At 32.9% G+C, this 24,805-nt stretch overlaps 1 protein-coding gene across 5 annotated transcripts in view; it reads right to left on the bottom strand.

Annotated features, from left to right (window-relative positions):
• The window catches only part of LOC118184157 (uncharacterized), a 180,001-nt gene that overhangs the window by 54,900 nt on the left and 100,296 nt on the right, over positions 1-24,805 (bottom strand). For 2 of the 5 annotated variants that reach the window (XM_085816080.1, XM_085816084.1), the window contains exons 14-15: positions 19,597-19,638; positions 18,072-18,113 (exon numbers count right to left, since the gene is read on the bottom strand). The exons of 2 other annotated variants lie outside the window; for them this stretch is intronic. In XM_085816080.1, the coding sequence (XP_085672206.1) occupies positions 18,072-18,113; positions 19,597-19,638 (84 nt within the window). The remainder of the gene's footprint in view (positions 1-18,071; positions 18,114-19,596; positions 19,639-24,805) is intronic. One more of the 5 variants, XM_085816081.1, reaches the window with a different exon arrangement.

The raw sequence follows: 24,805 nt of genomic DNA, 5'->3' as shown, positions 1-24,805 counted from the left end.
CTCTAACTTAACTGCCATCGAGTACTTCTGCTAGTATAGTTAAAAATTAGAAGAACAATATGCATCAGTGAATTGCAAAAGAATATCAGTAAATGACATTTTAGTAGGAAAAAAACCAACCTCGAACAATTTGCAAATTGAAAAATGACATCAAAATTGCAAATTTCGAAATATATCTCATTCATTTTTTTTTTTCTGGTGTCAAATGTTTTGTGTTTCATTCTTTATAATAAGTACAACATTTTCCTAAATATAAGCATAGAGAATGGAGGAATGAATAAAAATTTAGATTTCATATTACACAGAAAAATTAATTTTCATTTAATTTTAAAACACAAAAATATCAATCTTTGCATCATTTAAAACATTCTTGTAACAGGAAGTAAATGTCTACAACTAACAGTTCCAAAAATAAAAGCCAGGTAAAGACTTCTGCAGACCTGGCCTGTATTAAGAGATTAGAAGATTCATGGCAGAAAGTATAATTTCCAATTAAGTATCAGTTTCATTTTATTTAATTTCAAAATAAAGGCAACTATTCCAAGAAATACAATAAAAGTGACTACCATTCCAAGAAATCCAGTAAAAGTGACTATCAAACTTTAAAAAAAAAATATATCAGTTTTTCATAGATATATACTAAATTTATATTAGGAGATAATATAATCAATATTTCATTAGTAAATAAATTATTATTATCTTACTTTGCAGCTATTGTGCAAGTATTAGAAAAGCTTGTTTTCGAACTAAGTGAATTTTAGGTTATTCAACACCAACACACACACACACAGTGATAGGAGAGTGTGACATTTAGCCTTCTAATTGAATAGAAATCCAGACACCACAACAATTATTACTAAACTAAATAACATTGGGAATTACTAAGAAAACCTGCATTTTCTTAAAACTGTAACGCTATTAGAAAACATATACTTTACATCCACCTTTTAATTAGCAGGTTATTTTTAAACCCAATATTACATAAAAAAAAGATTAGATCACTATGAACCTACATATATATATATACTAACTAGGAAAAAGGAAATTATGATTTTACGCACACGACAACAAAACAGAACATGCAATATATATTTACACTATGAAACAATTTCCAATATGATATCACAAACAAGCATTAAATGCTTCATCATATATTATACATGAATGACAAAAATAGACATACTACCAGGCAGAGAAAATGCAGTACTATGAAGAAGGAGGAATGCGATGACAATAGATATATGAACAGGGTATTTATGTCCAAATAAGTAATTTTAATGCCAAGAATGTAATGTGCTGTATAATTAAATACACAGGCTATTCAATAGGAACTAAAAACACTTCTAGGGCAACATAGGCATTAACACTTCATGATACAGAATCAAACAATATTCAAATAAGGCTCCAAGGCACAGATAGCAATATTGTTGGCATTTACAATAAGGTGACCATATGTCCTGAATTTCCCGGGGCAGACACGAATTTTCAGTTCCTGTCCCGACTTTTTACAGCTCGCGTTTTGGACCCGAATTTATAGCATCTGTCCGTAAACACATTAGTGTGATAATACACAAATTTAAAGGCACACATTTGTTTAATTAGTGCAGATTGCAAACTGGAAATACAAGCTAACGCTAAGAGATACACGCCATACCAACCGCAAACAGGGGATTCCCCATCTAGCATTTACCTTAGAAAAATTGCAGTGGAGGAGTTCTATTTCTCATTCCTGTAGATTATTGCTGTGAAAGATTTGTAATATGTTTTGTTTTTAACAGTGCAGCTAAAAATCATTTGTTGACAACTGTTGACAAAATGTATGGCAGCAAACGAAATGTGGTAATGTTCTGATTGAATTTAGAAGTACATAAAAACCTTTAATTACTGTTATAAATCACAGTGCTGCTATACAGTTTTACACTTTCTTTTAAAGAATTGCACTTTTTAGTACTTCGTCACATGTAGTTTTGTGAAATTCATAATTTTATATTTGAGAATTCATTACTGATTAAAAAAGCATCTAAAATAATATTTGAATATATTTTACAAATGAGAGAGCATTTAAGTTTAATAACAGCTACAGAAATTATGAGTAAATTTTTGCAAGGAAATAATTTTCAATTATCATATTTAAGTATTCTGTAATTTAGCTTATCTTATTATTAATTGAAAGACATTTTTAGCTGCTACGATATTTGTTTCATGAAACATCCAGTTTGGGGTTTAATTTTTTTTTAATTAATGTATTATCACCTAATTACACTCATTGTGCATAGTTTTTCATATTATAATAAAAGAGTCTTTGTGAAAGTGATATACAGTCAAAAGTCGTTAATCCGGACTCGTCGGGACTTCGGAGATTCCAGATTATCGATTTTTCCAGATTATAGATTATCAGTTTAAATCTCGTAAGATGGCATACACAAATTCTAAAATTAAAAATATGAAACCGTATTTTAGGAAATAAAGAACAATTATGATCTAAAGGGTATCAAAATTTACAAAAAAAGAAGCTTAATATTTATTTGTTTACTTTATTAAACATTTTTTTCAATGTAAGTTGTTTCGTTTTATGTGATAATACTTTCTCTTTAATTCTATAAACAGACATAATTTCTTGTTCAGTTAAAAAGCTCCGCTGTTCAAGTCCCGTAATTGCTGTGCCGAGAATACCGACTAACTTGTCAATCGAAATTTTTTCGTTTTCACTAACCTCTCTGTCACCTTCATGTCTTTATCCATTTTTTGCAGCAATTCCACTTTTTGTTTGACGGACATCGAGACATACTTTCGTTTTGTAGATCCTTTGGGAGCTCCAGAATCGGAAATTGACATAATCGAAAGTTCAAGTTTACTTTTATAAAATTGCTCTTACAGTCTGCAAAAAATAATAAGCTGCATCCAATTCGAAGATTAAGGAATAACGCAAGCATCAACATTAACTGAAATAGATAATTGTATAATTTTAGCTTATACCGTTCGTTATACGTTAAACGCGAACGCTAAAACGTATTCGGCACTTGCGCACACGCACATGCGCGTGCGCGTAAACGTCTTACGCGCACACGTAAATGCCTATGCACATGTGTCAACGCGGCGCATGCGCAGAAAGTTTTTAGCTTTGAGGTCTGGATTATAGATCATTCCGGATTATGGGTGTCCGAATTAACGACTTTTGACTGTATAAAACATTTTGCAAAAAGATTATTAACATTTAGCAACTAGTATAATTATTAAAAAAATGCACCAAATGTATCATAACTTCTGCTGCAGGTTTTCTTCTTACTTGTACACTATTACTTGTATAGGAACAAAATCTAATGATAAGAATAAAACTCTGTAGTAATACAGACAATAGTTGTTTATATCTCCTTCAGAACACTTTTGAACAATATGCAGAATTCTTAAAACTGAATTTACTGACAAGGAAAATGTTTCACAATTCTAAGACAGAGTTGCTTTGCTACCAGGAGGGAAATAACATTATTTTAGTCTTAGCTAACTACCTGTGTGATCAGCTTCCTCAGATAGTTATAAAAAAAGAAATACATTACTTGTTTTATAGAATCCAGCTAATGTAAATTCATAAGTTCACAAAGTCATTAGTAATAATTAAAATGAATCTGCATTTTTTGTTTCTTAAGCCGCTTAGTTTAATAATTAATAACAGAATATATATGGAAGAAAATTTAAATGTCTTATGCCTTGCTAAACGACAACACACTGCTGCATGGTAGATAAAAATATTTTAATTTGGACAATAACAACACATTTCTTTTAAAATTTTAACACATTCCCCAAGTTTTAAAAGTTAAACTTGATTAAATTCAAGTTTGCTGTAGAAAGCTGAAGAACTGCTGTTTAACCGCTTCCCTTACACACTTTTTTGAAAAAAATTGCAAAAAACCACATTTTTTTATTTTATTATTAAATACAAGGAAACAAAAAAACAAAATATATAGGTTTTTTAAGTTGAATTTTTAATTTTTTACAGGTGTAAAAGCATTTAGTTTTAATATTAGTTTCTATCCCCAGTTATCTCGGGCAAATAAAAAAAACTAAATATTAGTCGTTGTATGAGAGTTTTTAACACAAAGTGATACCTGACATTCTATACACTGGTATCTCATCTCTTTCCTTACTGGCTTACCTCTGGAATCTCTTTTACGAGAGCACAGAGAACACTGTCTCATTGAATGTGATTTTTTTTCCATTAGCAGGAATAACATCTGGAATATCACTATCTGAAAAATCGTCGCTTTCGCTATCTTGCATCATCACCATTATTTTATTTTTTCAATACCAATAATGAATTATTGCTGGTTTATCGCGCGAAGCACAACATTACCAGCTCTGCTGAGATAATGCCGTGAGAGCGGCAATTAAGATTGTAACCTATGTGAAGGGTATTGTGTCCATGGGACAGTGACTTGAGTCTGGGTTTCGCAACTATCATTCTTTATATATTACTAATCCACAAGCCAATGTATACTAGACAATAGGGAAAACACGTGACCAGTTCCGCCAGAAGAAGCACGAAACCAACAAAACTTGACAAACTGCCAATCAAAGCTGAATATTTCCTTTCATTTTGTCCAGGCCAAGTAAAACTGTGATAAAACAAATCGTATTGACAAATTCTGCTTTGCCTGAGTTTTCTCGGGATAATAATTAACTGCAATATATAGGAACCCGGGATAACTCGGGATAATCAGGCAAGCGGTTAAGAGTTTTGAATTTGGGCAAAAACTATTTGCTCCTCAGCCCTGCATTTTCCACTCTGTGAAATTTTGTTAGATATTTGGAAAACTATAAATTGTTCTAATAATAATGATAATAAAAGAAGGGATACAGTCAAAAAGCACTTTATACTAGGCACTCAACAACAGCAGATACCATACCTTTACACAGTAAAGGAATCTTGTACAAATTTGCGCTTAAAAGTTTAGAAGAAAGCTAATCATAGTAAAAGTTAGATAAAAAATCAAATATGAAATAATACACGACACTATCTGGAAAATCCTTTTACAGAAAACATTACACCACTAGAAAATCACTTCATCAATCCTATTTAAAGGGTGTAATTTACATTATCACTTCATTAAATGATTTCAGCATGAAAAGAAATTCTAAAATATCTTTCATATTTGAAGAGGAGAATCAGTTTTGCAAGCCAGGAGGTTTGAAAGCTTTCTTTTATTAAATCAAACAATATATCTTTTCAGCATGGGCTTCGTAAAATTAAATCACAATTGCAAATACTAAATCATTTAAGACTAGATAATTTTCACTATGGAAAAATTTTCATTGTTATTTGCAGCAATATACTAATTCAGTTTAAATAGATAAATTGTGATTTAATTTTACGAAGCCCATGCTGAAAAGATATATTGTTTGATTTAATAAAAGAAAGCTTTCAAACCTCCTGGCTTGCAAAACTGATTCTCCTCTTCAAATATGAAAGATATTTTAGAATTTCTTTTCATTCTGAAATCATTTAATGAAGTGATAATGTAAATTACACCCTTTAAATAGGATTGATGAAGTGATTTTCTAGTGGTGTAATGTTTTCTGTAAAAGGATTTTCCAGATAGTGTCGTGTATTACTTCATATTTGATTTTTTAATATAAATTTTATAAATATAATGTAAAAAAACAATTATAACTTTTTAAAATTTATATAATCTAGAAAAATGTGTCTGAGGAAAATTTAGAAGATATATATATATATAATGCACATTTTGATTAGGTACTGGAATAATTTTTATGTTAATTGAATATGCCTTTGTTTTTAAAAATAAAAGAAAGGCATATTCAATTTTGCAACAATAGTATGCCAAGCTGCACAAGAAGACTTTTTAACTTTTCCAAATACAGAAATTATTTCATAAGTATTTCGAGGATTCTTAATTTTTATTTCATCCACGGGAGGAAAAATAATAAAAGAAAGAATACAAAAATCTTAATTTGTTTTAAAAACGGGAAAAAACTACCAATAAGTATGATGTGAGAAGAAAATGAAACCAAAAAGCATTTTTATATGTAACAAGAACCTTTAAATAGCATAAATATTTTGAATACAGCTGACAAATTTTCTTGAGAGAAACAAAAATATACATATATTAAACTTTTCACTAAATTAATAGTCATCTATCTTAACCTATCACTTCAACTTTAAAATATTTCATAAAATGTTTTAACATGTTTCATTTTTCTATTCCATAAAATATAATTTTCACGTAATTTTTATTTTTAATATATATGCAGCAAAATATTCAATCATTACTTTATTCGAATATTAACAATATTAACCCTCTCAGCGTTACGGCCGAAAAATTCCGTAAAGAAGGCTGCCTTCTATGTTCATTATACATGAAAATTTCTGCTAGCTTTCAATGTAACTGATTTCGGTTTGGATGTACATTGGAAGAAAAGGAATCAAGGTACAAAATGAAAGAGTAATTTTTTAATTAAAATCAAGAAAATACCACTTATTCATGACATTTTGAGGAACTTTAAAATTTTAGGGCTAAACCCGTAACACTCGGGTTAAGTAATCATGTTCATTTCAATCTGTTGTATATCTGAGTTGGTTCTTTTTCTACCATATAGGATGTAAGCATTTTCTTAGGAGCCCTGCAAACATTATCAGAAGGCAACCCTGGCAAACTTAATCTGGGTGCGGGTGCAGCAAAAAAGATTTTACATAAAATAATAATCAAATTAACATGAAATTTTCAGTTAAAAGCTTTTAAAAAACAGAAAAAAAAAATATTATATGAAATCTCTTGTTGGGAGGCAAGAGTGCGGAGAACCATGCTGACATTGTTTCAGAAAAAAAGGCAAATACTGTGCCAAATTACCATGTCATTAAATTTCAAATTCAAGTTATTCATCAAACAATGTAACAATATTTCTGCATTGTAGTATCCCTGCATGACACACCTCCATTCTTCACTTTCATTATACTTTTCATGTACTTCTATTAGTTCCCCATGAGGCATCAAGAATCCTTCTACCATTAAAAATATCTTGGTCTTCCTTGCTTATACGTTTCTGCACCCATTCTACCACACTGCTTTTAGATTCACTCAATGTCATAAAAAATTTGCATATTAAAAAGCACAGTAGGATTGTAACAAAACTTGGCATGAAGGTATGTCACAGAGATATGCAAATCATTAGAAATCCATCCTGACTGCTAGTGTGGAAAGCCAACCGAAAGTGCTGAACTTCATTCTCCTCGGAATGTAAAAACAGTACTCGCACACATTTTGCCTGTACTTAATTTTGTTGCAGAGGGACATTTTTCACTAGAGATGTTATAGCATTAGCATCAAAGATAGATAAATAAATAAATAAATGCTGATTTTAAATTAAATTTAATTCATATGCATGGTTCCCAGAACTGTAAAAACAACACTATATATTTCTTAAATTTCAGTAAAAATCAACAAATCAAGAGCTCCATGTGTCTTCATCAACAAATCAAGAGCTCCACGTGTGTATGGAATGCAATAATACCAGTTTAAGTACATTTTGCATGAAAAGATGTTGGCAGCCATTAGTGCAAAAACTAATTCCACATTCGTCTTATTCAAAATTTTCAAAACATCCAGCAAAATGGTAGTTACTGTTTTGATTAGTGATCAATGCTTCTTTGGGCATTAATTTATCAAAAAAAAATTATTATTATTTCAACTTCAACCTGAATTTATTACACCTAGGCATAACATTGCTTTTCTTGTAAATCATGAAAGTTCAAAAGTGATTTATTAACCCTTTCCAGCACCCTACCTTTTAAAGTTGGAGTTTTTATTTAGAAAAAAAAAAGGTTAGGCAATCTAATTAGGCCTCGAGGATCACACAAGTAAAATTTTGTGAAGATAGCACTTATCGTTTAACTCTGTGGGTGTGCTCAAAGTGGGAACACTGATTGAATAGAGCTTCGAAAAGAGTGTTGAAACAAGCATTGTTGTCAACGAACTGACCGATGAGATGCGGAGAAACAAAGAATACAGACTCTCAGTTGTCCTAGATTATTGGTGAGCCTGTTCTGGGCACACTTAGGGTTCGCAGTTTGATTTTAGGCAAGATTTTAAGGTAAAAATTTAAAGCTAATATAGAATAAGGAGATTAGCATACAGCCAAAAAAATAACAAGAGAAATTTCTTTTCAAACAATTCCTTTTATAACTTAAAAAAAAAAAATCTGAAAGATTTCCTTGAAAAATGAGGGTTTCAAAAAACTAAACATGGCTAAAATATATGGACTGGTTTGTGTTGAGCTGCCATCTACCATAAATAAAGAAGGTTCAGAGTAACCTATAGTAATCTATAAATCCTTTTTCATTCAATTTTTCTGTGCATACAGAAGGAAATTTTTGGGCGTGTCCAGACCAGACATACTCTGCCGCAAAGGGTTAAATGCAGTATTTTTTTTCCCTCTAAGAAATGTTGAGTCTGATTTTGTTGGTTCCTCTGCAGGCAGTTACAACTCAATTGCAACAATCCATTTCAGCACGAATTCTGAAAGTAGAATGCACTGGATTCATAATTTACCTGTTATTTCAGAAATCTCATCAGCCCAGTGATTTCAGAGACAAACTCAAAAAATATTTTAACATATTAACGATTTAGTAATCTTTTTAAGAAAGAAAATTCCATAATATAAAACATCACTGATATCTAATATTCCAGAAAATGGTTTTAAGACACTTTTGATAATTCTGCTTGTAATAAAGCCCTCTTTTGAAGTCAACAAACTACTCATAATCTGATATTTTAAGTAAATATTTAATTCCAATATTTTCAGCTACATTTCTTTCCAAAAAGGAATATTTATCATATTTAATGTCCTTAGAGATAACTTATTTCAAGCTGATGATATTTAAAATATTTATGGATGCCCAAAATATATGCACATTGTCAATAATATGCGACTCAAAACAGTTTACTACTTCTCAGCATCCAAGCAGCAGAATCTTGAATGATATGTAGTTTGTGTGGATACCAGAAATTCTAAAAAATTTTACATCTCAATCACCCTCACACACTTATCACTTATTTGAACCACTTGATTCAAATCTCAATCACCCTCACACACTTATCACTTATTTGAACCACTTGATACAAATAAGATAATCTTAAAACAGTATGTTTCATTTAAATGGAAAAGCATACTGCCCTACATTTATCTTATTTGAATCAAAATACCACAGAAAAATAATAGATTATGCAATTCAAGTGATAGAATTTTATATAAACAAGTTAAAAACAAATTATTAACAAAATACAATTACAGCTTCTTTAACCCAAAAGGCAAACGTTTTATTTTAAATCAGCACAAATAAATACCAATAAGAAGTAATTAATCAAAAAAAATTTTTTTGATAAACTCTAGAAATATATTACAGTACAAAGTCCGAAATCCGGGCGTCCATTAACCGGAATTATCTAAAATCCGGACCTCGAAGCCACAAACATTTATTTTTTATTATTATTAATGCTTTACGCATGCGCATTTGATTCTTCCTTCCATAATAAAACATGTGGAGATATTCACTTAAAAATTCCCATTCTTAATTTCACTTAGGCACTAAATAAAATACCTCATTATGGAAAAACAATCATGTAAGCATAAATTTGCGAGATTAGTAATTTGGCTCCATAGCTGAGTATCTACTTGGCACACATCTCAAACCGAAATATTCACCTATTTTTTATATCCCTGACATCACCCTGGCGAGTCATTATTTATTATATTTTGCTTTCATCACCGCATGTTTATCAATACATGACAACTTCAGTAATAACTCATGCTGTGATGCCTAAACTTTTTTTATATTAGTAATTGAATAACAAGAGTATGACAACCAGCATTACGCTTGGAGATGATTATAGATTTTTAAATGCTCTTAAGAAATGTTGACCATGAAAAATTCAATAAAAATTTCTTTTCACATGCTAAAAATAGATTTTGTTAATGCATAGGCCAAAAGATTACACTTAGTGTTATTTTAATTAAGAATAATTTATATGTTATTTACTATAAACCCAGAAGCGGCGGCAGAATTTAGGGAAGACAAAATTTTTGTAACTTGGGGAAGCACCGAGCGGCAAAATTAAGAGATGAGAAGTTTTTATGATTTAGGGAAAATACAGGGATTCAAAGTTTAGGCACTGTGAAAACTTACAAGTTAGGAAAGTGCTTTGTAGCAGAACTTAGGACCCACAGAGACTGCACCAGGCGGTATCGATCACCGGCCCTAGATAAAGCCTTAACCCCTTAACTGCCGTGGGCGTATATATATGCCTTGCTCAGCCGATGCGTTAACTGCCCCAGATGCGCAGCCGATGCGTTAACTTTGCGAATAATTTTAGGTGTAGCAGCGCAAAGCAAATGATAGCAGTTTGGAAGGACGTATATATACGCCTGGGGCAGTTAACGCATCGGCTGAGCAAGGCGTATATATACGTCCACGGCAGTTAAGGGGTTAAGTATATGTGGGAGTTTATTTATTTAAGACTCTGATTAGTTTGAAGCATGTGCAAGAAATAAACATAGGTATAGTAAATAACTAATACAATTCAGGCATAATTCAGTACGCAACAGGAGCAAAACAAAATTTAGCGAAACAACTTGGCTTTCGTCGCCAATCTTGTGATACAAAACCAATAATGTTTAAGGGACTATTAAGCTAGGCTAAAATTATCTTTACTGATTATAAGGCACTTCAATTAATGTAGCAGACTGCACTGCTCCCTGATCTTCTAATTTGATCCAGCTTATTATTTTTTGCAGACTGTTATTATTACGACAATTTTATAAAAACTAAGCTTAAACTTTCGATTATCTCGAAAAGTGTTTCCAATTCTGAAGTTGCCAAAAGATCTACAAAGGGAAACCATCTTGCGATGTCCATTAAAAAAAAAATGAAATTGCTGCAAAAAATGGATAAAGGCATATCAGTCTCAAAATTATGTGAGAAGTATGGCATTGGAAAGTCCACTGTATACGACACAAGAAAAAAAGAAAAAGGAACTTTTTGAATTTTTTGTGGAAGAATCTTGAACAACTTACATTGAAAGAAATGTTTAATAAAGTAAACAAATAAATATTAAGTTTTTTGTAAATTTTGATACCCTTTAGATCATAATTGTTCTTTATTTCATAAATTATGATTTCATTTTTTTAATTGTATAATTTCTGCATGCCCATCTTACTAGATTTAAATTGATGATCTATTATCCGAAAAAATCCCAAATCCGGAATCACCGAAGTCCCGGTACAGGTCAGTTTGACGGCAGCGGTTTGACGCCAGCGTTTCGACGCGTGGTCAATTCGACATGAGGTCGTTTCAATGGGGTCAGTTTGACGCCATACTTTTTTGCTTTTGTTTGACGCCATACTTTTCGTATTTTTATTTATTTTTAGAATAAGTTTGCATCATCATTCAAAAAAATTTGGTGTCATCATCATTTAGCGTTTCACACCCCACATTATGGGAATTCATACATGGTCTCAGGCGTGTTCAAAAATAAATTGATCAATGTTGCGAACAATTTGTACGTGGAGATGAACCGCCACACAAGCGTATTAGGTATCTGCGAGCTGATATGAAAATTAAAGTAATAGTTGAAGATTTTGAAAATTGAGAAATAATGGAATACCTGAAAGGTGTGGCGCATAATTTTACAATGGATTAGTATAATAAAAGTTCTGTAATGTAATCTTATTTGGCGAGAGGGCTTCTCACTAATCTGGGACACAAACAAAAATCTAGAACACTTTCACACTTTAATTTTTATAATTATTGATATGAAAAGCACATATATATATAATATTATAATAATTTGATATGAAAAGCACATATATTTATTTCAAATACGCATGCAAACAATCACTAATTCAATAAATAAAAATCAGTCATATTACTTATTTATAGTACTTCATATTTGTTCTAAAAATAAATAAAAATACAGAAAAAATATGGCGTCGAACTGCCCCTGCGTCAAAACGACCTGCTTCGCCGAAGTCCCAACCAGTCCGGATTTCGGACTTTGTACTGTATTTAAAAAAATTATCATAATTTCAAAAGTAAATTTCACTAACTGCTTTCTAATATTTTAAAGGGTTTTAAAATGTAGGTAACCTTCAAATATAATACATTCCCTAAAAGAATTACAAATGGTCATTTCAAAGAGGTTGTCTTATGCAGAAGCACATTATAGAACATAAATAATGATACTTCACTTACTATGACAATTTCCTAACGGCTTGGAAACTTCATCAGTTCTAGTAAAAGATTAGATAAATACTTTCTTTTCCAGGAATACTATCTATTTTCAGCTCATTTATCTCCAAAAGAAGAACTCAAATAACAGAAAACATTCTACCATCATCAGAGATACTCTATGTAATTAAAGCTATCCCAACTAGAATACATATATCCTTGATCTTCAGTTTCTAATAAATTGGCATTTGATATGAAAAGCACTTAAAATGCTTGTTAAAAATAATTAAATGTAAGATTTAGAATTATCTCAATTTGAAATCTTAAGACTTGATTATCATGCAGGAGGAAAAGGAAAAAAAAAAAGAAAAAGAAACAAAATTGTTCAGACCCTGGTTTTAAATTAAGAAATTTTAGCAGATCCCTACATTCAAATGATGCTGATTAGGCAACTTGTATTTCTCTTCTCAAAGTCACAAAATTAATAATTAAGATATTATTGCTTTACGTGGAAGCATTTATATATCAATTATTCCAACATATATAAATATCTTGTTTAATTTCCATAACATAAATAACATATATTAACTTACCTGGCAAGCACATTTTTCACAGAAGACTTTCTTAAAAAAAAATCGCATGAAAAAATTCACATCACTTAAATAAGGGAGAGAGAATATTTAGTACTGCCTTTTATGAGCTGTTAATATAACCAAGTTCAAAACTAATAATATTAAATGAATATATTTAAATATTTACAGTAAAAATCTAAAACATATAAATGTCTTAGAATTATGAGCCAATGTTGAAAATTGCAGAAAAATTTCTTTTTTAGAATTTCAGCCTCAATTTCGATTATTATGTTTTAAATTTTAACTTTATTATTTTTTTTTCATATTTTCTCAGTTAAAACAAAAGTTCATCCCATTTTTTTTAAATGGGGGGGAATCGATAAAAGAAAACGGAGTACATAAGTATTCACATACTCGTCATTATTTAGCATGACTTCTTGCCATCTGTTTAGCAAAAGATTAAACCCTTACTGATAAAAGTTGTCTTAAAGGAGGAGTTAATTCTTCCAACTAATCATTATATGACATGTTTGTTATTTTAGGTCAAAAGCCCACTTATTTAAAATTTTTGGAAAATATGGTAATGCTGTTTTCACATCTTTTGCTCTAGGTCTGAAGGACAAAGGAATTCTGCAATAATAAAAAAGATAGCCCGACATAAAAAATCTTGGGATAATCTAAAACTTACCAATCAAATTCAAGTAGCTCCTTGCCCCTCAAAACGATTAAAGCAACATTATGTCTAGGGTTATCAAGCTCAAAGACACTGAGAAGTGTTTGCTACCATTTATATCAGGGTTGCCACTCAAACAGGAGAATGAAATTCCCTGACTTTTCCAGGTTTTCCAGGTGCATTTCAAGAAAATTCCAGTCTATCCGTGTAATGTACATTGGCTACGCTAAGGGGTAAATTATGGTATTACTTGTATTGTGTAGCAAATTCACTTAATTATTCAATAAATCCCAGAGGACATTTATTCTTAATTATTCTTGGTATACTTTGTTTGATAATTTTGTTTACTTTTCCACTGAAGAAACTTAATAAAATTTAAGATATATACATTGGATAACAAATGTATGTTTTATTTAATTATTACTCATGATCATCACCAGTTCAACACGAGGCTAATCCGGTCTTTATAAATCACAACGCAATGCTAAATAGTTAGGTTAGATTTTAGGTAAATTTAATTTGTGTGAGGTATGTTCTTAAAAAGCACCTTAACACTTGAAAACACAAATATAATTATAATAGTTGTTGTTTTCTCCATTGAAGATTGAGATTAGAATCTTCCCAATCTGGAATAAAATAAGGCTTTTTTTGCAGACATTCTGCTGCTAAACGAAACAAAGAAATCTATTTTAATAAACTGAGGTATTTTATATTTAGTTCGCAGCATACATAAGAAAAAAATATGTGCATTAAATTTCGTGATGGTATGTCATCATACTGCTAGAATTAATTTCAAGATTATGCCAGAGAAAATTTCCTGAAATTTAGAAATATTATTTACTAATAATTAATAAATTTAGAGGGAAGAAGCATCATTAAATTATACGAATAACATAAAAATAAAGATAATTACTTAAAAATTGAATTAGAATAATCAACGATATTTTAGCGAATATAGTTATATTACATGGTTAGCCTAGATGACAGATTACTATTTTTTATTTTACTGCAAAATGGCAAGGTATTTATTAAAAAGAAAAGTTTAAAAAGATTTTGCGGTAAAATTCTAGTATACGGTAAGGCTTTGGCACGATTTTGAAAATTGTCGCCAAGACCAAAATGACCCGTTTACTGCGCATCATCATGTCACCAAATCCATACATGGAGATTATTTTAACCAAAAAACGTCTATACAAAGAATCTCTTAATTCTTTGGTCTATGTAAAGAAGAAAATTTTCCATACAAGTAAAATGCTATTACGCCGCTAGAATGCGGAAGGAAAATTTGCCAAGGGATTTGGCGACGGAACCTGGCGGCCAGAATTTCCCTCTCCGCGATGTGTACCGGAAATTGAGAAACGTGTTAAGAAGAAACGTTCTTTGACAAAAAGAAAGCTACGAAAATCCGTTTTTAAATTATTGCGAAAAATCCAAGAAGAAACATTTTATCAAAGGACGTTTCTTCTTGGATTTTTCGCAATAATTTTAAAAACGGATTTTCGTAGTTTTATTTTTCCATGAAAATAACTAATCCATGAATTAATTTACTTGCGCCAAAAAATATTTTCTTTTAATTTAGAGTTTAACTACTTGCGCTAAGACTAAACTTGACGGTTGCGGTGCCGTGCGCTACAATATAGCAAGTGGTAAAGTGTCTCATTTACGCCGCTCCGCATCTGCGAGTGCAATCCAGAGCTGTAACTCGAGAAATAAACAATCTCGTTGTTAGGCGACGTGTGCACCATGTTATTTTCATTTTTGCGGTAAATGCTTATCGACGTGGGGTTCACGTCGCTCGCAGTTTGAGACAAAAACATCTCGACGTGCGTGGCACGTCTTTTTAGCGCAAGTGGTTAAAGAAATTTTAAAGGATATTCATTTAATGAACTCTTGATAACGTGACCTTCGAAATTCGACACCGGTTTCCAGCTTTGGCGGCAGACATATCACGCATGCACAGATGTTTCCCTCTATGATGGAACGGAGCCACGTCTGTTGCAGAGAGGTTTTCCTTCTTTAGAATACATATTCTTTGATTCTGACCTCCATGGTACCGTATACTAAGATTAAACCCATTTTGTTTTATACGAGAACAGGTACTTTCTTTAGTTCATGCATTGCACATGCGATTCTCGAGAATACTGGAAACCAAAAGTTGCGGGAAACTTGCTTTGCTTTTCTAAAAGGCAATCAAATTGGAGCTGCGAAAATTGGCTCTATGCCAGCAGACACTCACGTGATAGACAATTCGCCAAAAAAAGTTATCTTTTCCGACGTCGGCGCAAAAATCGCTTTTTTTGGCGGGATCATTGTATGAACTTCCCTGACTTTTCCAGATTTTGACAAAAATACTTAAATTCCCTGACTTTTCCCTGAATTTTTTGGTCAATTTTCGAATTCCCTGACTTTTCCCGGTTTTCCAGGTAGCGTGGCAACCCTGTTATATATCAGTTTTTGCCTCAATTTATACCAAATGTTTCCAATACAAATCAGCACTACTGGTTTAATCAGATGGGGACAAATCCCAGTGGATTATTCCCTTCATATACCACCATAAACTTAAGAGGACCTGTTCAGGATCCAATCACTTTTTTGGAAATGTCTGGAGCATGCTCTGACAGCGACATACAGTCATCTACTACTTGACATTTTACTACAATAGCCATTCTCATCATCTGTAACAATTCATTTCAAAAATGCTTCATTTTGGGAATAAAAAATCAAAGAAAGACAAGTACTGGCTCCTACCTGGGGTGAGCTCAAGTACCTGAAACTGCTGTTCTGCATACAAATATTATTTCCACTAATTATTTTACAGTTGCAAAGGAAGTATTTAATATGACTTGCCAGAATCTGTTCATAAATCACAGATGGATTTACAGAAATCATTCATCATTTTATAGCTTCTGTCTTGCTCCTTGAATTTCTAAAAGCAGTGATGGCGTTTGCTACAGGGGTTGGACAAAAATATGGAAACACCTTTAAAAAAAACATGTTTCTTTGCTTAATATGGTGTAGGAAACCTGTTGGCATCCAAAACAGCTTGCAGTCTTCTCGGAATGGATAAACACAGTTCCTGTATGTTTGCCAAGGGAATATTATACCATTCTTCCTGCAAAACGGTGGAAAGTTCAGATAACGATGTTGGCGGTGGATAACGAGAACGCACTTTCTGTTCCAATGCAGACCACAAAGGTTCGATAATATTCAGGTCTGGTGACTGTGGTGGCCAGGGGAGATGGGACAACTCATCCTCGTGCTCAGAAAACCAGTCCTGTACAATGTGAGCTGTGTGAACAGGGGCTTTGTCGTCTTGGAAGACACCATCACCATCGGGGAACAAAGTTTGTACCATGGGATGAACTTGATCGGCCAAAATGTTCACATAAGTCTTGGCAGTCATGTGCCCTGACACAGTTATCATAGAGCTAGCAGAGAACCACGATATGGCTGCCCAAACCATAACAGAACCCCCGCCATGTTTCACTCTTGGCAACAAGCAGTCTCTATTATAGGCTTGAGATGGCGTTCTCCAGACGTAAACTCGGCCAGAAGTGGGGAAACAATGTGAAAGAAGACTCGTCAGACCATATTACTCGCTTCCACTGCTCTATAGTCCAGGCTTTATGACTTAAACACCACCTTTTCCTGTTACGGGCATTAGCATCACTGATGAATGGCTTCTCAATTGCAGCACGGCCAGCAATTCCCTGTTTATGAAGCTCCCTTCTAATTGTTTTGGTACTCGCAGGGTTCGGTAACACAACATTCATTTCAGCAGTAACTTTTGCAGCTGTGGTCTTCTTATTTTTCGTCACAATTGTCCTTGATGATCGTCTGTCACAATCACTCAGGACACACTTTCGTCCATGCTGTGATTTAGCAGATGATGTTTTACCGCTTTTCAAATATGCGGAATAAATCTTCGATACAGTACCTCTTGAAACACTAAACACCTCGGCTACCTTGCTTACGGAAGCACCTACCATACGTGCTCCAACAATTTTCCCACGTTCGAAGTCTGTTAACTCTGACATAATGCAATGACAACCTCACATAACAGTACTCCGACAACAACTGAACTGTTTAGCACATTTACGAAGTTGTATAGGTGGCGTCAGTAGTCAAAAACGCGAGCGCCACCTACATATTTCATTAAAATCAATCTTTCTTTTCAAACATGCATTTCACAAGGTGTTTCCATATTTTTGTCCATCCACTGTATCATCAAATACATTCATATCCATACACATGAATATTTCAGCATGCTAGGCCCAGAGTTTTGCTTCTATTAAACTTGTACAACAAACAATGTCTGATACACTCCTTACTGATGGCCATTTTATTCTGTATTTTAAATTTGAGTTATTTATTCTGATTAGCATGCTACTCTATATGCTATCTATCTATATATTTTACTAGTTGAAAATTTCAGTCATCACAGCATCACATCAAATCTACTTATAACATGAATCCCCAAAAACAGGACAAACTTCTGCTTCAAACCAATATTTTTTGGAATATATGATGACAGAACTAGATACCTCTTTCCCTAAATGTATCAAGCTAATTTTTACATACTGAGACTCACCTTCGCTGACATCCAAGAGTCCACCAGAAAGAGTATTCTCACCTAAAAAGTTCAGACTGCATCATAATTCATGTTTTCACCCATTTATTCTTCTCATCAATCATATAACTACTTTACATCAGCAGCTTCCATAGTTTTAAATTTTAATTTGTTTTCAAAGCATATTCAAACAGTTTAATAAAAATTCAGGTATTAAAAGTTATTCAGTTGTTATTTAAGTAACCAAAATTGAATTAGGATGATCAAATTGAGGTATAACAAAATAAAGGGATCACAAAAAAGGTTAATTAATTTATAGGTTCTCAAGTCATAGTTTACAGTCAAAAATAGGTTTCATAGAACATTGCCTTTCCCCCAGTAACATACCAGAACCTTCAATTTTGAAAAATTACTCTTTCAGCCAATTTTAACCTCTTTTGTACATTTAAAAGGGCATTTTTTTTACATTTTACCAATTATAATATAATTATATAATATGATTACAGAACCACAGAATATTTTATTTTTATACACAGGATTACAGTAACTAATTGGGTCATAAACACATAAAAAGAAGTCACAACAGAAGACATCAAATAGAAAAACCTGTCTTCTTAACGGTATTCTGAGTCACTACAAACCTTTGAATATAAAAACTCCAGCCAGAAAGAAAGACACTACATAAAAATAACTCTTATATCTATGTAATATCTTCATGGCATAACAATATGGGTTGGCTGTGACATTTACATGCACAAATAATAATTGCAGTAAATATGCAAAAATAATTTAACATAAAGCAAATGAACTGTTTATCTTGATGAGAATGAATTTGCTTTTGCTTTCATACGCAGTGTTAAGCTGATTCATTAACAATTTCATTAAATATTCTGGGCAATCAGACAGCACCACTAAAATTGGTTGTTTCGATCATTTTGTCTTCCCTACCATTTTAACACATGCTTGAACATGAAAGCTATTGAACTTTTTATTTTATAAAGCTATTATTGAATTACTAAATTATTAAAACGAAACCTACTAAAATCAGTCAATTAAGTACTAAATCACTGCCAAACATTTACTTTGAATTTAATTCTCACCTTAAACATTAAAAATCTGAATAAAGAAGAACAACTTAATTTTAGTAAAAAGGGCAACTTAAATTCAAAGTAATATGGTAATTATGATAAAGAAGCATGTACCTACTTTTCTGGAAAGAAATATTTTTTGAAGATATCTACTTTGTTTTCAAAATACAGTTGAGAAAAATCACACCAAAAAAGTTTTCTAATCACTCACTGTTATCAGCTGTTAATAGAACCAAACAAAATCTAGCCATTAGCATGCAAGTAAATTATTTTATTTTTACTAATGTGCTAATGGATAGATTTAAACACTTGATAAAAATCAATGGACAAATTCACTTCTTTAAAGGAATAAATATTTGCATGGATAAAAACTGGAAACGCGTGTCTAATGTTCCTTCAAAATTGGATAAAATTAACAAAAATTACAGAGCTTACATTTAATAAATTTTTTAACTCACCTTCACTGGAGTCCAGGAATTCTTCTGAGAGATCATTCTCACCTAAAAAGTTCAGTCATATTATTTGCCATTTTTTTATTTTTTTCCCACCTTACCAATTGTATATTACCAGTTCTCTCTCTAAATTTTGAATTTTTACCCTTCTCCAATTTTCATTTTAATAGTATAACCGAAAATCAAGATATTCAGAAAATACCCAACTATCATGCTCATGAATTACTCAAACTAAATTTAAAAATTTGTCAGCAATACGGATACATGACATATCTATCTATATCTATACAAATACAGATATAGATGGATACCTATATATTATATATATATATATATATATATATATATATATATATATATTGTTACGAATTTAGTATTCAAAAAGCTAATGTTAGTTCAATTATAAATTAAATGATTTTATTTCTCGCACAGTGCAGTGCATGACGAATATTAAAAGAAAGCTAAGCAGGAAAATTGAAAATACAAGAGTGCATGCATTAAACAAATAAATATCTCTTTTTGATTTCGAGAAAGTACTGGAAAATTCTAGCGCGTGATTTTAAAATCTTATAAAAGGAGGAAAACATCCCAGTTTGCAGGAGTTGCTTAGTTTGTTGTTGTTTAGAAAAACTGCTCTTGTTGATTGTAGCGAATTCGTGGATTAGCGTTCTTTAGCTGTTTTGAATTACGTTCTATTGGACATTTGAGTAGTTAAAAGGAAACTACTGTGAGATATTGTAATACTGCATGATAATTTGAGAAAATTTAAGCATTTTTGTTGTGATAATAAATTTTTGTTAATTTTTCATCGGACTTGTGCATTCATTTCATAACGAACCCGTACGCACGCAACAATTTTTGGTGTCAGAAGTGGGATTTGAATGCCAATAACAAGAGCGATGGAAGAGCAGTTAAGGTAGTTGATATCAGCCTTTGCCTCGTTTAAAGAAGAAATGAAAGAAGAGATGAAATCTAGCCAAGGAAAGATGGAAGGGGCCGTCAACTTCGTTAAGGAAGAAATGAAATTGGGCCAGGAATCCGTTAAGGATGAAATGAAAGCAGTTCAAGCTGGTCAAGAAGAAATGAAAAGAGATAGACCTGCATAATAGAAAATAAATTTGAAGCTATGGAAGGCAGAATTGACACAGTTGAAAATAAAGTTGGACAAATTGAAGAAAAAGTTTCTTCTGTAAAAGATCAAATTGAAGAAAGAATTTCTTTGGTGGAAGAAGAAATAGAAGAAAGAGTTTCTTCTGTAAAAGAACATATAGAAGGGAGAGTTTCTGCTGTGGAGAAACAAATTGAAGGAAGAGTATGCCGTCCAACACCAAATCGAACAACAAATTGATGAGAGAGTTTCTGCAGTTGCCAAAGAAATGGATACTTTAAAGAAATTCGTAGTGACAGCAGGGAGCAAGAGTGATGATTTTAATTTCTTACCGATGCCTGCTCGTCCATCTCTGAAGCTATTCACATATGATGGGAAGACATCCTGGGAAGTGTATAAGACCCAGTTTTCTATCGTTGCGTATGCGAATGGATGGGATTCCCAAGCTAAGGCCTGTTATCTCGTCGCTTCTCTGAGAGCAGACGCAGCGGATATCCTGCAGACGCTTTCTGAAAACCAGAGACTAGACTTTGAAGCTCTATCCGGCGCATTGGAGCTGCGCTTTGGTGAAAAGTGTTTGAAAGATTACAGCAGGCTTCAACTAAAATCCCGTCAGCAGAAGCCCACCGAAACACTTCAGAAGCTTGCCACAGATGTTGAAAGGCTGTCACATCACACCTTTTCGGAGTGCCCGACAGAAACAAGAGAAATCCTGTCGCTGCAATATTTCATCGACGGCATCCAGGATCCTGAAATACAGAAAGCTCTTCGAATGGCAGATGTAAAGGACATAAAAAGCGCTCTGTTGTATGCCATGAAGTTCGAGGCAACCCAGCAAGCAACTAGTAGAGATCGCTACCCAGTTAGAGCTGTGCGAGTCCATGAGCCAGTGGATCAACTGATGGCTCGTTTAGATGATTTAGCCAGACAAGTCAACGCTTTGATACGAAGTAGGAGCAAGAAGAAAGTGGCTCTAAGGTGTTGGAGATGTGGTAGTGAAGGTCACCTAAGATGGAATTGCAGAACGCCCCAGGCTACGGTATATAAAGCAGATGATTTTACCAGACAAGTCAGTGGCTTGAAACGGAACAGAAGTGAAAAGAAACTAGTTCTAAAGTACTGGAACTGTGGAGTTAAGTCAGTGGCTTAAGACGGAACAGAAGTGAAAAGAAACTAGTTCTAAAGTGCTGGAACTGTGGAGTTGAAGGCCTCATACGAAGAAAATGCAAAACACCCCGAGGTACGGAAAATAAGACCATTTCCCAGCAACGACGCAGTAAACAAATTAGTGACCATATCGAGGAACGGAGGTTGCCAGATAATGAAAAACCTTGTTTTAAAGCGCTTAAAATTTATACAGCGAGTGGCAACAGTAACGGACTGTTCATTAATGGGAATATCGATGGAGTTCTTTGCAATATGATCATTGACACAGGAGCTAATGTTACCATCATTAGAAAAGATTTAGCTGAAAAGTTTAAAGATAAACTTATTTGGATGCCATCCTGTGTTACCCTTCAGACTGCGTCTGGTGATAAGATTGACATAACTGGGAAGTTAAACATAATCATCACGTTTGGAAGTGCCGTCTACCATCACACGGCATATGTGGCGGATATCACAGATCCATGCATACTCGGATTGGACTTTTTAAGGAAATACAATTTTTCCTTAGACTTGAAAAACAACAAACTGCTTTCAGCATCTGATGGCATGATTATCCATCCACAAAAAGGATCCTCGCCTGGAAATGCCGACGCCTTGTACGAAAGATCCAGCTCGGGAAGCTGCCGAAATCATACTAGGGTCGAAAAGAAACGCAAGACTACCAGCTCTTCTCCAGCCCAGATGCTCTTCGGTCGAGACCTTCGTCTGCCTTGTGACCGCCTGTTTGATCGCTGTACGGATGCGCCTTCATCGCCTGAGGAACACATCCAAGATGTCCAGGCCCGTTTTGAAGTGATGCCCCGTTTCGCACGAAACTTGGCGACGGAGAAAGTGAAGACCAGATACAACACGAGAGCTACTGGACATAGATCCAACAAAGGAGACAAGGTGAGGTTGTGGAACGACATTCAATGAAAAAGACTCAGTCCTAAACTACAGTTACCTTCGGATGGTCTATGTACAGTACGGAACAGACTGAATGACGTCTCCGTAAGTCTTCGAACTCTAAACCTAAAGTCTGTCATTATGACAGGTTAGCTCATTACTATGGCCATAGTACGTAATGTAAATAATTGTAAATAGTATAAACCATGGTCCTTTTTGTTCTTAAATGTGTATTTGATTTGTTTTATTTATTGCATTTATTGTTCATGTTGTTTATTATTGCAATGTAATGCTTATTAATGCATTTATGCCACAGTTGTAAGTTTAGCTTCCTGTCCAGGGATTGTACTGCCCGGGACGTGCAGTCCTTGGGGAGGGGACAGTGTTACGAATTTGGTATTTAAAAAGCTAATGTTAGTTCAATTATAAATTAAATGGTTTTATTTCTCGCGCAGTGCAGTGCGTGACGAATATTAAAAGAAAGCTAAGCAGGAAAATTGAAAATACAAGAGCGCGTGCTTTAAATAAATAAATATCTCTTTTTGATTTCGAGAAAGTACTGTAAAATTCTAGCATGTGTTTTTAAAATCTTATAAAAGGAGGAAAACATCCCAGATTGTAGGAGTTGCTTAGTTTGTTGTTGTTTAGAAAACTGCTCTTGTTGATTGTAGCGAATTCGCGAATTAGCGTTCTTTAGCTGTTTTGAATTACGTTCTATTGGACATTTGAGTAGTTAAAAGGAAACTACTGTGAGATATTGTAATACTGCATGATAATTTGAGAAAATTTAAGCATTTTTGTTGTGATAGTAATAAATTTTTGTTCATTTTTCATCGGACTTGTGCATTCATTTCATAACGAACCCGTACGCACGCAACAATATATACAGAGAGAAAAAGATGATACCCAGTTACATGTCTGTATCTTCTCTTTCTCAGCGTTCACATTTGTTTATCTATTTCAATCAAGTCTTCTAAATTTAAATGCATGCTTCTATGTATAAAATATAAACAGATGAGAATACAATAAATTCCAAATAGGGCCCATGTTCTTCAAAGTAATTCTGATAGCCATTAACAAGCTTTTGAAGTTAAGGAGTTACAGAACAGGAGGGGAGAAAACTGGTAATAAGTTAGTATTGAGTATTATTGATTAGTATAAGCTGACCACAGCATCTACCTCAAAAATAATAATACATGCAGATGAAATGAAAGTTCTATCTGAAGTAAATGACAGTCATATGCAGCACACACTGTTCAACATATTTACCTGTTTAATATATATATATATATATATATATATATATTACTGTTTTGACTTCCTTTCATGCTAGCAATGTTTAAAAGAAAACCTGGCTAATATTCATGTTAAACATGAACCATGTAAAACACCCACGGGTTCACTTGAGTTCAAACCTGGCCCAGACTGGCCCAGACTACCGACATTGAGCAATCTTAACCATTCAGCCACTGTTGGAGCCTTTTGGAGCCACTGTTGGAGAAATCAACATACCTGTATCCACAGTTCCCTTAGATATTACCTTAGCCTTCTTTAGAATACCATCTTCAATTTCTTTCTATCCATGATTTCAAGACTCTCCTTTTGATAATATTAACATCTATATCATTGGTCAATAAAATACAAAAATAATAATTTAAAAAATCATACTTACATGCATATTTTATTCAGGTACTGCACTAATCTACTAAAATGCCCTTCATATGTGTTCAATTTCATTGCATTAACGGTTTCAAAAACTTTCGTTTGAAGGAATGTTAATGTTGACTGCACTAAATAACACTACCTAACTTGCCCCCATAAATACTTTTTTTGTTGATACTTCAGGTTTAAAAAATTAAACCAATTTTGGCACTTGACCTTTGAAAGATAAAACCCATCCTATTGTCATTTCATATAAAACTAGCGCTAATTAAACAATTTTTGGAAGCTTTCGATAATATGATTTATGCTTTAGCTATTTATCAAATGAGTAGAATGCATGAGAAAAAGATTTTCAAAGGTTACAGAGAAAAAAAAAAAAAAAAAAGATCATAA

Source organism: Stegodyphus dumicola, chromosome 4 (genome assembly GCF_044657685.1).
Source record: "Stegodyphus dumicola isolate Sdum_Otavi_A_Nest chromosome 4, ASM4465768v1".
In the NCBI taxonomy this organism is placed as follows: domain Eukaryota; kingdom Metazoa; phylum Arthropoda; class Arachnida; order Araneae; family Eresidae; genus Stegodyphus; species Stegodyphus dumicola.
Note: the sequence above shows the minus strand (reverse complement) of the source record. Positions and strands in the feature narration are given on the sequence as shown.